General features: G+C 37.6%; 1 protein-coding gene across 1 annotated transcript; it reads left to right on the forward strand.

The window, feature by feature from the left end:
* The first annotated feature begins 5,407 nt into the window (after positions 1 to 5,407).
* LOC117407608 (zinc finger protein 239-like) lies at positions 5,408 to 12,321 on the forward strand. The gene is made up of 3 exons (XM_059018223.1): positions 5,408 to 6,141; positions 7,377 to 7,697; positions 9,601 to 12,321. The coding sequence occupies exons 1-3, from the start codon at positions 5,814 to 5,816 to the stop codon at positions 9,999 to 10,001; spliced, it is 1,050 nt and encodes a 349-aa protein (XP_058874206.1). The 5' UTR covers positions 5,408 to 5,813; the 3' UTR covers positions 10,002 to 12,321.
* The last annotated feature ends 4,203 nt before the right edge of the window (positions 12,322 to 16,524 follow it).

Here is a 16,524-nt window from a genome sequence, read left to right on the forward strand (position 1 = left end):
GCTGCTGCTGCCGTCGCCTCCCGAGGGTCTGCTGCTGCTGCCGTCGCCCCCCGAGGGTCCGCTGCTGCTGCCGCCGTCGCCTCCCGAGGGTCCGCTGCTGCTGCCGTCGCCCTCCGAGGGTCCGCTGCTGCTGCCGTTGCCCTCCGGAGGGTCCGCTGCTGCTGCCGTCTCCTCCCGAGGGTCCTGTTTTGCCTGGGGTCGCTACCAGTCCAGCCATGAAGAAGGGGGGGGAGGTCAGGAGACCAGCTCCCCCAGCCGCACTTTCGCGGCAGGAAATACTGTGGCTGGAGACCACCCCCAAAATTTTTCGGGCCAGAGGAGCTGGCCTGTGCGTGGTCCACTGGGACCCTACAGTTGTTGGGGTGGGAGGAGGACATTCCGCCGTGGCCGCCCCCGGAGACACCTTGCTTCCCCTGTTCCTGGGCTGGGACTGCTAACCAGGACTTTGGGGACTAAGGGGGGAGGTGGCTGAAAAGGCCGTGTGTGCTGCGCACAAGGGGGGGGCATGTGTGGCGGAGTGTCCCGCCCCTATGTATTATTATTTGTATTTTTGTTTGCGGCGCGGATAAAAGCGCAGCGGCTTTTGTTATTGTTTTTATATTTATATTTAAAAACCCCGTGAGGATGCATGACTGATCAGCTACTGATTATTTAACTAGCTGACAGTCATGCATCCTTACCAAACGCGTGCAGACTGTGGCCGAGGGGTAATAAGATAATTAACAACTAGTTAACCCCTCGGCCAGAGTATAAGAACCTGCCGCTGTCCGTGCTGGAGGGTGGAGTGTACAGAGGAGAGTACGGGGAGCGGAGAGAACGAGCAAGGAGAAATAACGACATTTAAAAACAATTCCTAAAACGTGCTGGATTAGCCAGCACGACACTCACTTGTTTGTCTGTTTAGTCGTTTGGCCCTCGTGCCGTTTGGTTTCTGTTTTGTTTGTTTAAATCTTTTGTTTTGTTTTGTTTGTTAATAAATCCACGCTTAGTGCCGTTGCATTCTTCTTCACCCGCCCATCCATTGTTTTGATTCAGTTACTTCCTGGTCCGTGACGTCACCACACCTCATCACTGCGAGCCAGCCTGCCACACTGTAATGTAGGAAATAGCGTTAAAAGTTAATCATGGTGATGTTAAAATATGTATTATCTTAACTTGTTAACTCAAGAAGAACATAAAGTACTCTAAGTAAACATATAAACACATCTCTTCATAATCATACGTGAAGCACGATTTCAAAAAAAAAGAAATAAACCTAGACACTATAGTAGTGCGAAATCTTTCTTTTTAATAAGGTTGTTATCCATACATTAATAATAGCAATTTACTTTTTTTAATGAGTAGAATTAACTCTTATATATCTGTCGGCATAGGGCTACTACATAATCAACCTAAAATGTTTTTCAAAGAAATCCTTACAGATTGATTGTGCTGTAACGCTGGCGGAGTAGCAAGTTCTTACAAATTGCACCTTTTTTAGGTGGGTATACACGAATATGAATGTGTTTTAAAATGAACTGTACAGTGTAATGTGAAGCAGATGTGGAGTCAAATGTAAATGCATTTGTATTTAAATGTAAACTTCTGAACTATTTGCATTTGACTATTCTAAATACATATTTCCATTTGTATTTAAAGCTTCAAATTATTTCTAATGCATTTAAATACTTTTCAATAATATTAATGTTAATAGTTTTTCAGTATAGCTGGTAAAGTTTATTAACTTTTCCATGCAAATTGAAGTACTTTTGAGAACTTAATCTTTATTAAATGCAACAATCACCCTAATGTAGATAGACACATATATACAGTGTCTCTCTTCCTCATTATATGTCTTTTTTTATATATCCTTATCTCATTATAAATTCCTGTAGTGCAACAACCATGTAAAATCATATCACACTGGGCAGCAGTTAGGGGCTCTGGACTCTTGACCGGAGGGTCGTGGGTTCAATCCCAGGTGGGGACACTGCTGCTGTACCCTTGAGCAAGGTACTTTACCTAGATTGCTCCAGTAAAAACCCAACTGTATAAATGGGTAATTGTATGTAAAAATAATGTGATATCTTGTAACAATTGTAAGTCACCCTGGATAAGGGCGTCTACTAAGAAATAAATAATAATAATTATTATTATTATTATTATTATTATTATTATAATAATATCTACCATGGCATACGTTTTTCATTTCTGTATTTGTCCAATCAAGAGGATTTGACAGGGTCCTTTTTAACATGGTACAAATCTTATCCCTTAGTAATACTATATATTACTCCAAGGAATACAATTCATTTATGAAGAATATGGCATTTATGTTAATGTATTGTGTGCAAACAACATGAGATATTTTTTTTTAATTCCCAACCTGAGAACACGACACAATTCCTTTCTAAAAAAAAAAACTTTCGTCTGGCTATTTGTGTTTAATTTTCTTCACCCTATCCCAATTTAAAAACCACAATCCTAAACCTAGAACCTTTTTTAAATAAACATAAGACATGCAGACAAATCAAGGTCCTGTATATACTATTCATTTTTTTTAACTGGCGGTTTTGCCACCTCTAAACTGTAGTAAAGTTACAGATATACTAATATTAAAATGTAAAAATACGACCTTGTCATACTAATATGATGGATGCAGCATGTCATCAGATTATATTACTGAAACATTTTAATTTTGATTAAAGACAGACAACATTTTGATGTGTAAAATAATTTAATATACAGATGTGCTCAAATTTGTTGGTACCCTTACAGCTCATTGAAATAATGCTTCATTCCTCCTGAAAAGTGATGAAATTAAAAGCTATTTTATCATGTATACTTGCATGCCTTTGGTATGTCATAGAATAAAGCAAAGAAGCTGTGAAAGGAGATGAATTATTGCTTATTCTACAAAGATATTCTAAAATGGCCTGGACACATTTGTTGGTACCCCTTAGAAAAGATAATAAATAATTGGATTATAGTGATATTTCAAACTAATTAGTTTCTTTAATTAGTAACGCACATGTCTCCAATCTTGTAATCAGTCATTCAGCCTATTTAAATGGAGAAAAGTAGTCACTGTGCTGTTTGGTATTATTGTGTGCACCACACTGAACATGGACCAGAGAAAGCAAAGGAGAGAGTTGTCTGAGGAGATCAGAAAGAAAATAATAGACAAGCATGGTAAAGGCTACAAGACCATCTCCAAGCAGCTTGATGTTCCTGTGACAACAGTTGCAAATATTATTAAGAAGTTTAAGGTCCATGGAACTGTAGCCAACCTCACTGGGCGCGGCCGCAAGAGGAAAATCGACCCCAGATTGAACAGAAGGATAGTGCGAATGGTAGAAAAAGAACCAAGGATAACTGCCAAAGAGATACAAGCTGAACTCCAAGGTGAAGGTATGTCAGTTTCTGATCGCATCATCCGTCGCTTTTTGAGCGAAAGTGGGCTCCATGGAAGAAGACCCTGGAGGACTCCACTTTTGACAGAAAAACATAAAAAAGCCAGACTGGAATTTGCTAAAATGCATATTGACAAGCCACAATCCTTCTGGGAGAATGCCCTTTGGACAGATGAGTCAAAACTGGAGCTTTTTGGCAAGTCACATCAGCTCTATGTTCACAGACGAAAAAATGAAGCTTTCAAAGAAAAGAACACCATACCTACAGTGAAACATGGAGGAGGCTTGGTTATGTTTTGGGGCTGCTTTGCTGCGCCTGGCACAGGGTGCCTTGAATCTGTGCAGGGCACAATGAAATCTCAAGACTATCAAGGCATTCTGGAGCGAAACGTACTGCCCAGTGTCAAAAAGCTCTGTCTCAGTCGCAGGTCATGGGTCCTCCAACAGGATAATGACCCAAAACATGACCTAAAAGCACCCAAGAATGGATAAGAACAAAACATTGGACTATTCTGAAGTGGCCTTCTATGAGTCCTGATCTGAATCCTATCGAACATCTATGGAAAGAGCTGAAACTTGCAGTCTGGAGAAGGCACCCATCAAACCTGAGACAGCTGGAGCAGTTTGCTCAGGAAGAGTGGGCCAAACTACCTGTTAACAGGTGCAGAAGTCTCATTGAGAGCTACAGAAAACGTTTGATTGCAGTGATTGCTTCTAAAGGTTGTGCAACAAAATATTAGGTTAGCGGTCCCATCATTTTTGTCCATGCCATTGTCATTTGTTTTCTTATTTACAATATTATGTTGAATAAAAAATCAAAAGCAAAGTCTGATTTCTATTAAATATGGAATAAACAATGGCGGATGCCAATTACTTTTGTCACTTTCAATCTCTGTTTTGTTTTTGTTTTTTATACCTGAAAGATGTTCACATTCTGCTGATTCTAGCACAGGACTCTCCTCTTTAATGTGGACAGGTTCCAGTGCTGAGACTTCTTTCTTCATGTAGACAGGTTCTAGTGCTGGGGTCTCCTCTTTCATGGGCTCTGGCTCCAGTTCAGAGGCCTCCTTTTTAATGTGGGAAGTACCTGAAAAGCAGAACAAAATGAATCCTGAATGTCTCTGATTGAGCATAAACCCATTTTATTCAATTTTGCATTCTAACCTGGTGTGCTCATTGTAACATGACATCTAATGCAAGAGGTGCTGGAGGTTACTATGCACTCCTTAAACCAAAAAGTAAAAACTAAATAAATTAGAGAACACAAGCTTAATAAATCTGCAACACAGCTGAAGTGCCCATGGTCTGGTAGTTTTTGATAGCCTATCATTAGGGCATCTTATTTTCGGGTGACATTTTTTTCCAAATTCGGTGAATGCTTTTTAAAAAATTGGGTAGAATTATTTAATGGAACAATCTGGTGAAAATCAGGTGGATTTTTTTTTATTTATTTAGAAAGAAAAAGTTGTCGTCAACAGTTTAAATCCCCAACGTATGTATATTTCCACACATTGCAAACTTTTGACTACATCTCTCTCTCCTTCCTCTCTCTCTCTCTCTCTCTCACACACACACATACATACTGTATATGGAGGCATTTCTCTGTTCCAGTCAAGTTTTATTTTGTAGTGAGTTGTAAGTATAATTGCACACAAAACATACAGGCAAACTTTACAACGTGCTGTTTTACAAAGAGAAACGACTGACTGTTACATCTAAATGCTCTTGGCTTAAACACACACTCATAAAACAAATAACTGGGAAGAAACGTGTGCAAAAACAATTGAAAAAAATATATCTATTACACTAAGAAGCCACATTTTTCTAATCGGTAAATCAGCTTACTGTCATCGGCGCCATTTCTGCTCTGTTGCATTTGAATCACAGACAACTGCGCATGCGTTTATTCATACGCGCCTATTCGGGTTTAACCAGAATGCAGAAAAAAAAGCATTCGGGGGGGGAGAAAGCAGGTAAAACCTAGCTATAATTTAGATTAAAACACTGAGGTAAAGTGGTGTGCGGTCAAGGCTGGCCAGTGGTAGACTCGGAACTGCAGGTTTAGAGAGCGCGCATTGCCGAGCAGACGAAGTGGAAACCGGCGCCATTTCGGATCCAGCACAGTGTGAGCAGTGTGAGGTCCCGCCCCTTTGCTTGAGACAGGGAGGACAGCCAACCAGTCTCGCAAGCTGGGTTTCTGCAGCCAATAATACGCGACGGTTCCAACAGGGCACGCCTACTCCTAGTGACGCTATCATTTCGTTAGGGAAATTGAAGCGTTTGCTTTGTTTATGTTGTGGAGCGCGAAAGTTACTCCTCGCACAAATAAAAAGGACTCTGTAGTTTGTTTTCTTTCTTTATCACTTATATATTATTATATATTAATGTTACGCGAGTCTCAAGCTATAACAGTCAGTGAAGATGGACGTCAGCGTCTCCGTGTCGTTCTTTCAAGACGAGCTCGCCTCTACCATCGAGCACGCAGTGAAAGCGGCTGTAGACACCGTCTTGTGCCAAATCACAAAAGTTGTCGGCGGCAAATTCACTGAATTCCGAATGGAAATGGCTGGAAAGGAGAAAGAGAATGAAAGTCTGAAGCTGAGATTGGAAATATCAGAGAGCGAGTTGAAAGCAGTGCGGGAATGCATGAACGCTGCAGATGCAGACATTAAACAACCTCTCAGAAACATGAACCCCGACTGCAATGAACAAGACTTTCAGAGGAATGAGAACCAGGGGTTATTGCAAGGTTAGATTGATCTGTTTTGTTGACGGTATTGCTTGGTCATTCCGAGTCTTTACATAGCTTCTTAGTCGATTTTATTGGTGAGGCCTTAGTTAGAATTTATCTTGAGCCACTTTTAAATTGCTTTTTTTATGACTCCTGTTAATAACTCAGCTGTACTGTTCTAATAGTACACCAGTTTTCATAGAACATAGTGGTTTATGTTTGTAAAAACCCACCTAGGCTGGGACCAAATCAAAACTTTGACAACCCGCTAATCGCACTTAACAAAACTGTATGTAATAGCGTTTTCTTTTTATGAGTAGCAGAAATAAGATACTTACAAAAAATAAATAAATAAAACGCTATTACATACAGTTTTGTTAAGTGGGATTAGCGGGTTGTCAAGGTTTTGATTTGGTCCGGGTCTCAGTCTTATTAAAATATGGGTATTCTGCTAACTATCAGAAAGGACTACCGTATTCTTTCGAATTTAAGACGCAGCCCAAATGTACCACTCAATTTTAGAAAAAAATAAAACCTCAAGTAAATATGCATTTACAAAGATACAAACTGTTGTATCGTACAAAACTGACACAAAACAGTGTTGTTGTAGAGTAACCACAGAGCTCATTTATTGTGCTGCACACTGTATAATACTTCAGATGGCGTCTCCGTCGTACACACATAAGAACATAAGAAAGTTTACAAACGAGAGGAGGCCATTCAGCCCATCTTGCTTGTTTTGTTGTTAGTAGCTAATTGATCCCAGAATCTCATCAAGCAGCTTCTTGAAGGATCCCAGGGTGTCAGCTTCAACAACATTACTGGGGAGTTGGTTCCAGACCCTCACAATTCTCTGTGTAAAAAAGTGCCTCCTATTTTCTGTTCTGAATGCGCCTTTATCTAATCTCCATTTGTGACCCAAATTAGGTGGTGTGAAATTAGATTTTTTTTATTTAAAATATATATTTCAGTTTAATTTGATGCACCCCTCTGCCATAAATACTTCAGAAGCAATGTTGGATCCAACCTCATTCCCAGCTCACCCATCCTGTAGGATCTGGAAAAAAAGGGTACTGTAACTCGGTGCACTATATCCATTTAAAAATAAATAAATACAATAAAAAAAACTCATGATTGTTCCACCAGAATGGCCCAATGACATCACTCAGTGGAATTCTGACAAGGGGCTGGCTTTGTAGTGGAACCTGGCTGATAAGTAAGTTTATAATTTTGTACAATTTTCTTTCATACAGATCCCAAAGAGAGCCATGCTATGCCTAAATCTGAAGCAGAGGAGGGGCCAAGGATAGAAGCAGTTTATACACTAGAGGAGTCCTTTCACCAGGAGTGGTGTGCAAGTCTAAAGCAGGTTACAGAGCTGACATGTGTTAAAGATGAAGAGGTCCCTCAACTGGAATGTGTTACTATTAAAAAGGAATTCATAGAACAGGAATGTGTCCCCATCGCAGAGGAAGTTCCTACTGAAAATAATGTCTGTACACTTGAGGAGAACAACCAGCTGGGATCCAACCTGCGTGATGATTGTCCACCTCAATTTGAACTTGGATTTAGAGGTAATTATACAAAACAAGCAACATTGAGCAAACTCAATCTTGCAGAAACTGGTTACTAAGAACTGAAGTATGCTGAAGATTCATATTTTTGGTAATTCAACCTCAATTTAAGCGAGGGAGGCTGACCAACCACTATGGCAATGGCTTGCAACATAACTATCCTTGGCATCTGGTAGATGTGCACCCACTATCATGCCTCTTTCAAATGCTGTTAGATCTTTGCCTTTCCCTGTTTCTGGTAGACTGTTTGCAGTTGTGCTGCTCCCACAGCTTTATAGTGGTGCTGGGATCACATGTCTCATCACTGGGTGATGCCAAACAGTCAGGTTGCTAAGTGTACCCAGAAGAAACATTTCAATACAGCACTTATAAAACTGATCTTATACTTTTATTCCTCAAAGCGATATTAAGTGGAGTGGAAATCAGTGACTTGTAAATGTGAGTGATATTAACTGGAGTGTGTTAATAATCAAAGTGATATTCTCAAGCATTTGTCCTTATTGACACCCATTATATTATGCATGGCAAATTTCAATGTGATGATATGGCAATGTGCCCCGCCCCTGTGTGCATTTCTGTGTTTGTATGTTGCGTGTGGTGTGTAGATATGGCTGCACGGGATATAAATGGGTGTGTGCAGCACGAGTGTTTAAAATGTATAATTGTATTTAAGCACGGGGATTGCACTTCACATGCATTTAAAGTACTTTAATATGCAAACACGGGGTTTTCACAGATTAGTTCACGTGCTGGGATTCAAGTGAATAATTAATTGGTAATTGAATCCCAGCCCAATTGTATATATAGATGTACATTTCATTCACTCAGGGTTGTGTGTTCAGGGCGAAGGAACGGGAGAGAGTGAGGAGATAATTAAAGTATAAAAAGCAATTGCTACGTGGTACGTGTTTGTTTAGTATTCGTCCCAGTTTGTTAGTGTCTGTTTATTTTGGCTAAAGTGCCGTGTCCTGAGTTTTCTTCAAACCTTTTTATTTATAATAAACCGCGCAACAGCGCTTTCATTCATTATTTTCACTCGCAGTGCTGTGTGTTCATTTCTGGTCTGAGGTCATCACTAAAGCCAGCCTGTCACAAATGATAATAAAAGGAGGCTGGAATTAACAGGAGTGATATTAACCCTTTGCGGTCCATTTATTAATCGCGCGTCAGGCACGCCAGGAATAATTAATTTTCACACGCGCAGTTAATTTTATACGCGCTGTTTAAAAGTATTTTTTTTCACAGTCAAACGGGTTTAAATGGCCCTGCATATCAACAAAGCACACACTAGGCATCTCCAGCCCCTCCCCAGCCTTTTGTTTGCTATAGCGTTCAGCTGTGTAAGAAATAAATAATAATAATAATAATAGTCGTACATACCGATCGATCATCTCCGGATCACTCGTTTTATCACCAAACTCCTCAATAATGCGATCAAAGTCATTATTTTATTACTATAACATCTGAAAAAAGCTCTGCAAATATCCATGATAGTCTCAGTGCGCTGACGCACTTAGCCAGCTTGTTTATTATGGACGCCCATTATCTGATACCTGATACCATGTATGACTATTCATGAAATACGCCTTTTTTTTTTTTTTTTTTTTTTTTTCCGACTTGTCTCGGCTCCTGTCGCTACCACTCGGCAATTGAATGGTTTTCTCGGCTTTTTCCGGAGAAAAAACGACTAAACACCCGTTTATTGCGTTGCTATAATGATGTCGGACCCAGTCCGACAAAGGACCTGTGAGGAATAATTGCAATGTCGGACCCAGTCCGACAATGGACCGCAAAGGGTTAAACAGGTTTGACTGTATTCTCATCAGAGTTCACTCTGCAGAAGAGCCAGTGTGTAAGAATGTTGTACAATAACCTTTGTCTCTTCTCTTTTTTTTTTCTCTAGCTGCTAAAGGAAATCTCACAAGAGGGGCTACATTTCCCTGTGCTGACTGTGGGAAGAATTTCAGTTGTTTATCACAGCTTCAAATCCACCAGCGCGTTCACACAGGAGAGAAACCTTATCACTGCACTGAGTGCGGGAGGAGTTTCAGTCGTTTAACAGACCTGAAAATCCACCAGCGCATTCACACAGGAGAAAAACCTTATCACTGCACTGAGTGTGGGAGGAGTTTCACACAGTTAGGAAATCTTCAATCACACCAGCGCATTCACACAGGAGAGAAACCTTATCACTGCACTGAGTGCGGGAAGAGATTCAGTCGTTTAGCAGACCTGAAAAGACACCACCGCATTCACACAGGAGAAAAAGTGTGGGAGGAGTTTCACACTGTTACAAAATCTTAAAAAACACCAGCGCATTCACACAGGAGAGAAACCTCATCACTGCACAGAGTGTGGGAAGAGATTCGCACAGTTAGGACATCTTCAATCACAGCAGCGCATTCACACAGGAGAGAAACCTTATCACTGTTCTGAGTGTGGGAATAGTTTCAGCTATTCGTTCCTTGAAAATCCACCAGCGGACTCAAAACAAAGAGAAATCGGATCAATGCAGTGAATGTTTAAAGAGTTTCCATCAGTTATCAAACTTTAATTGACACCATAAAATTCACACAAGATTGAAGCCCTATCACTGTGGGAAGACGTTCAGTCAGTTCCTGGGTCTTAAAGGACACAAGAGAATTCACAGAATTTTAGGCACTTGAGGACACATTGACACCAGGAGTAAATCTGACTAAAATACAGAGATATTTACTGAAAACAAAGTAATAAAGTTACTAAATAAATAGGTTTATTCCTAATCGCTTCAGATCAAAAACTTACACTCATGGATGGAAAATATGAACTACTACATCTTGTTTGGACCATTCATCATCTTGAATCATTCTGATTTTGTTACGTCACATTAGTAATCTATGATGGAGATTGTAAATGTGTCTGCAAGATTCCACTTTCGTCTCATGCATTGCTGAGTCTCTAAATTTTAGGATTATTATATGTAACTCCTCACTAGTGACCAAGTCTCCCAAGTATACAGTTTCATAATGAAAATCAATAACAGATTTTTATCAGTAACCTGAAAATGAATGCCAAAGGTGCATACAAGGAGCTGAATTGAGTGTGGTGGTGTTGTTGAAAATGTATATTTTTGATTAAATAAATGAGCGAGCAGGGATAGCGCAGGTCTGGGGCAGAGATTAGAGGGCTAACGCAGGTCTGGGGCAAGCGTAGCGGGGTAGAGCTGGGGACTTTATACTTTAAAAAAAAAAAAAAGATATTATTTGAATTTCCCGCTGCATGCTCCGATTGGCTATTTTGTAGCGAATGGGCTTGAAACCTTGATTGATTGCTCCCCCCTTCCTCTGTCTGATTAGTTCATTATCATAATCTGGAAAGGGGAAACTTTTAAAACATGCATAACTTTTGCTAAATAATTCAGATTTTATTCCCGTTATTTTTACCCTAAGAAATTACATTTTTTTAGACACCAAACATGTCGGGTTGCGACTTTGGTTAGACATTGCAAACAGTTTAATTCTCTTAGGGATTTATTACCTGGGTTATCCTATACTTGTTAGGCAATTTAAGAATAAAAATGCTTGCATCTTGTACTCATACTGGTATTAAATCAATATGATGTGACATTTGTCTTAAATCTCTAAATCTTTAAGCTACTTTTCTCTCTTTCAGACTCCTCTGCTAAACCACCTCTCTCTCACTAGACAGGTTAATTAAATCACGGAGACGGGTTTGATTAGCCTTTTGTTTCCTGAGTGCCTGGTGCATTCAAGGTGTTACGTTGATCGTTATCTCTAGGCAAAGCTAGACAAATTAGATTAAAGTTCATTCAATGTAGATTCCTGATAATATATAATATCATAACATATAAGAAAGTCCATGACATTTGCAATATATTTGAGATGACAATGTCTATAGAACCTACAATGTTGCATCCTCAAAAAAATCAAGCAGGTTAGTTAGACACGATCTCCCTTTCCTAAAAGCATGCTGACTGTCTCCCAGGATACTGTTACCATATAGGTAATTTTCCATTTTGGATCTTATTATAGTTTCCATAAGTTTACATATAATAGAAGTCAGGCTTATTGGTCTGTAGTTACCTTGTTCGGTTAAGTCTCCCTTTTTGTGGATCGGTATTACGTTTGCTATTTTCCAGTCTGTCGGTACACCCCCTGTGTCAAGAGACTGTTGCATGATCTTGGTTAGCGGTTTGTAAATAACTTCTTTCATTTCTTTGAGTACTATTGGGAGGATCTCATCCGTCCCAGGGGATTTGTTTATTTTAAGAGCTCCTAGTCCCTTTAACACTTCTGACTCTGTTATGCTAAAGTTATTTAAAATTGGATAGGAACAGGTCGACACGTGGGGCATGTTGTCCGTATGTTATTAAGAAAAAATACATTTTCAAAAGTTTGTTAAAATACAGTACTAATACGAATTATATACAGTACTAATATGAATTAAATACAGTACTAATACGAATTATATACAGTACTAATATGAATTAAATACAGTACTAATATGAATTAAATACAGTACTAATATGAATTATATACAGTACTAATATGAATTAAATACAGTACTAATATGAATTAAATACAGTACTAATATGAATTAAATACAGTACTAATACGAATTATATACAGTACTAATATGAATTAAATACAGTACTAATACGAATTATATACAGTACTAATATGAATTAAATACAGTACTAATACGAATTATATACAGTACTAATATGAATTATATACAGTACTAATATGAATTAAATACAGTACTAATATGAATTAAATACAGTACTAATATGAATTATATACAGTACTAATACGAATTAAATACAGTACTAATACGAATTATATACAGTACTAATATGAATTAAATACAGTACTAATATGAATTATATACAGTACTAATATGAATTAAATACAGTACTAATATGAATTAAATACAGTAGTAATATGAATTATATACAGTACTAATATGAATTAAATACAGTACTAATATGAATTAAATACAGTACTAATACGAATTAAATACAGTACTAATACGAATTAAATACAGTACTAATACGAATTAAATACAGTACTAATACGAATTATATACAGTACTAATATGAATTAAATACAGTACTAATATGAATTATATACAGTACTAATATGAATTATATACAGTACTAATATGAATTATATACAGTACTAATATGAATTAAATACAGTACTAATATGAATTATATACAGTACTAATATGAATTATATACAGTACTAATATGAATTAAATACAGTACTAATATGAATTATATACAGTACTAATATGAATTATATACAGTACTAATATGAATTAAATACAGTACTAATATGAATTAAATACAGTACTAATATGAATTATATACAGTACTAATATGAATTAAATACAGTACTAATATGAATTAAATACAGTACTAATATGAATTATATACAGTACTAATATGAATTATATACAGTACTAATATGAATTAAATACAGTACTAATATGAATTAAATACAGTACTAATATGAATTATATACAGTACTAATATGAATTATATACAGTACTAATATGAATTATATACAGTACTAATATGAATTAAATACAGTACTAATATGAATTATATACAGTACTAATATGAATTATATACAGTACTAATATGAATTATATACAGTACTAATATGAATTAAATACAGTACTAATATGAATTATATACAGTACTAATATGAATTATATACAGTACTAATATGAATTAAATACAGTACTAATACGAATTATATACAGTACTAATACGAATTATATACAGTACTAATACGAATTAAATACAGTACTAATATGAATTATATACAGTACTAATATGAATTAAATACAGTACTAATACGAATTATATACAGTACTAATATGAATTAAATACAGTACTAATACGAATTATATACAGTACTAATACGAATTAAATACAGTACTAATATGAATTATATACAGTACTAATATGAATTATATACAGTACTAATATGAATTAAATACAGTACTAATATGAATTATATACAGTACTAATATGAATTAAATACAGTACTAATATGAATTATATACAGTACTAATACGAATTAAATACAGTACTAATATGAATTATATACAGTACTAATATGAATTAAATACAGTACTAATATGAATTATATACAGTATTTCTGTGTTGTTCGTATATAGACGTGTAACATATTTTGTTAAATACTCACAAAACAATGTATATGACATTTGTATCATAACTTTGTACAGGGATAAAAAAAATAAACCTTTGTTCTACAAAGTGTCAGTATCTAGAATCTATTTCCTGTAAATATGTTATAAATGATGTTTCTATGATTTCATATTAGTTCAGTAAAATAATACATGTAGTATAATGCACTCTGTTAATGGTAAAGGCATATTTTATGTAAGGACAGGGAATCACCAACCTGCTTAATTGTGTTAAACTGTATTACAGTATACTGCAGGTTTGATAGACCAAGGCTGACTGAGAAATATGTCTGGGTTTGGTCTGTGGAAAAAATGGCAGCCTTGTCCTGAATACTACTTCCTAAACATGAACACGTTACAATATACTACATTAACAGATCAAGCTTATTATAATTGTTTGCAAAATTAGATGAAAGCGTTCAATACAATCGGGGTAATATATAATCAGTATTTATAAAATCTTGTCCATCTTGTTACTTGTTATAAAAACTGTAACATTGGTTCGATTCCACTATGTAACACAATTTTTGTTCCTGGGTAGTAAGTGTTATTTCCTAAGAGTCCTGCCGACTCCTTATCTAGAGCTCTGACAAATTGTTTCATAAGGCCCAATTTGATGTGCAGTGGTGGCATCAGCACCTTCCAGGGGTCCACCAGTGGCTCCCACTTGACGTTGTTCCTCCCCACAGAGAAATCGGTCCGCTTGGAAGGGTCCACCATGCAGAAGTAGCAGTTGCTTGAGTGGTCAGTGGGTTCCCGCCAAATTCTTGGGATAGCGAACTTCATGGCTCTCTTTTCCCCTCTGTACCATCCTACAAAAATACATTTTTCACCCATGACAAATGTGCAAGAGATTCTCGCAACATTTTTCATATATGATATATTTTTTCAATAACATTGAAAATTGTAAAACATTTTCAAATTAAAAACTTTTACAATTTTACAAATTTTAACAAATTTTATAACATAAAATTCTGAGCAACAATTGTCCATCTTACCTTCCAGAGTTTTTTTTGCAGTGCTCGCAGGTGAAATGAGGTGCCCACGGTTTGTCTTGATCCCCGACAGGCATGCTGAAATATGCCTTGTAGGCCTCACACATCTTAGCAGATGCTTCCACGGAGTAATTTTTCGCTCTTGTCGTGATAAATTGGCCGCAGACATAGCAAAATGCTTCTGCCAGATGCTTGCAGCCTCTTGATGCCATCTCAGAAAAATGCAGATATATATCCACTTAGGCAGCTGGAACTAAACTGAACTGGTGGGCTTAAGGCCCCTGTATTTATACTACTATTTATATTACTGGAAAGTTCTAGAAGTTACTCCAAGTTTACTCAGCACTGAATCTATCTGGAATGTTCTGGAAAATAGGTAAATTTCAAAATATCACTGTCCTGGTCACAAAAGCAAAGTTTGTGGGGAATAATAGCCATTTTCTATACTTTTGAGGCATAAGCAATTAGGAAATAACACTACCCAGGAACCAAAAAAAAAAAAAAGAAATATGAAATGTATTTTATATATGTGTAAAAAAAAAATGTAATGTGAAAAAATGTAGTTAATATGAATGCCACTTTCATTGAACATCCATACTTTTGCACACATAACTTTAACATGCATATATATTGTTGACAGTTTCTATTGTATATTGTTGATGAAATAATATGAAATCATGATCGAAGTTGGATATGTCAATTGCATTATGCTGAATAAATTATTATATTTATTTTAAAAACAAAATCACTTTAATTTATGTGGCAGATTGCTGAATGTATGTAGCACCCGGGAGGGGCACTCGTTCTTTCTGATCAGGGTGGGATCAGCCAGGCAGAATACCAGAAGGAAAATATAAACTAGACAGCACTACTACGTCGGGCAATGAACATCGTTTTATTAAATACAGGTGGTAAACTATACTTAACAAACAGGGCAGATCTAGAATACACAGTCAGGGCAAGCGGTTTGCACTGCCCGTTAATTAAAACAATAACTAAACACAGAATTATAATTTAAAACTAAAGGGCAGTGCAGCTCAATACCTGCATGGAGACGGGGCTCACAAATAAAAAACGGCAATAAAACCAATACAGCACTCCTCTAAAACCCCAATGCCTTTTAGAATACTAGCTTAAAAACACATAGATGACAAAATGGAGACCAAAAGCGCAGGCAGGGAGCTACGCCTTTAAATTCGACAGCTCTTGCTTTCCTATTTGTCTTTCTACCATGTGCTGAAGCAGAGAGCCCCGCACCGGACGAGTGGGAGAGAGCACAGCTGGGGGTGTGATGCCAGGAGAAGCCACGGCGCTCAGAGAGAATCCTGCGCCGCAGCTGCCGCCAGAGAGCTCCACTTCACACCTGCCCCCTGAGTGTCCCGTGCCGCCCAAGAGAAAGTGCCCCACACTGCAGTGAGAGCAGGCCACGCCACCACCAGTGAGAGACTGCACAGCGACACCAGCGAAACAACACCTCCGGAAGAGACTGTCCTGCGCTACCAGAGAGAGTACCTCGTACCGCTAGAGCCCCAGAGAGCCCCGCATCACCATAGCCCCAGAGGGAGCCCTGCGTCGCCATAGCCCCAGATAGAGAGCCCCGCACCGCCGTG

This window comes from Acipenser ruthenus, chromosome 58 (assembly GCF_902713425.1).
Source record: "Acipenser ruthenus chromosome 58, fAciRut3.2 maternal haplotype, whole genome shotgun sequence".
NCBI lineage: Eukaryota > Metazoa > Chordata > Actinopteri > Acipenseriformes > Acipenseridae > Acipenser > Acipenser ruthenus.

Excerpts from the sequence above, each read along its gene's own strand:
- LOC117407608 (XM_059018223.1), top strand. The coding sequence starts at position 5,814 with ATGGACGTCAGCGTCTCCGTGTCGTTCTTTCAAGACGAGCTCGCCTCT. Across the intron at positions 6,142-7,376 it reads GAACCAGGGGTTATTGCAAG|ATCCCAAAGAGAGCCATGCT; the intron begins GTTAGATTGATC and ends TCTTTCATACAG. Across the intron at positions 7,698-9,600 it reads ATTTGAACTTGGATTTAGAG|CTGCTAAAGGAAATCTCACA; the intron begins GTAATTATACAA and ends TTTTTTCTCTAG.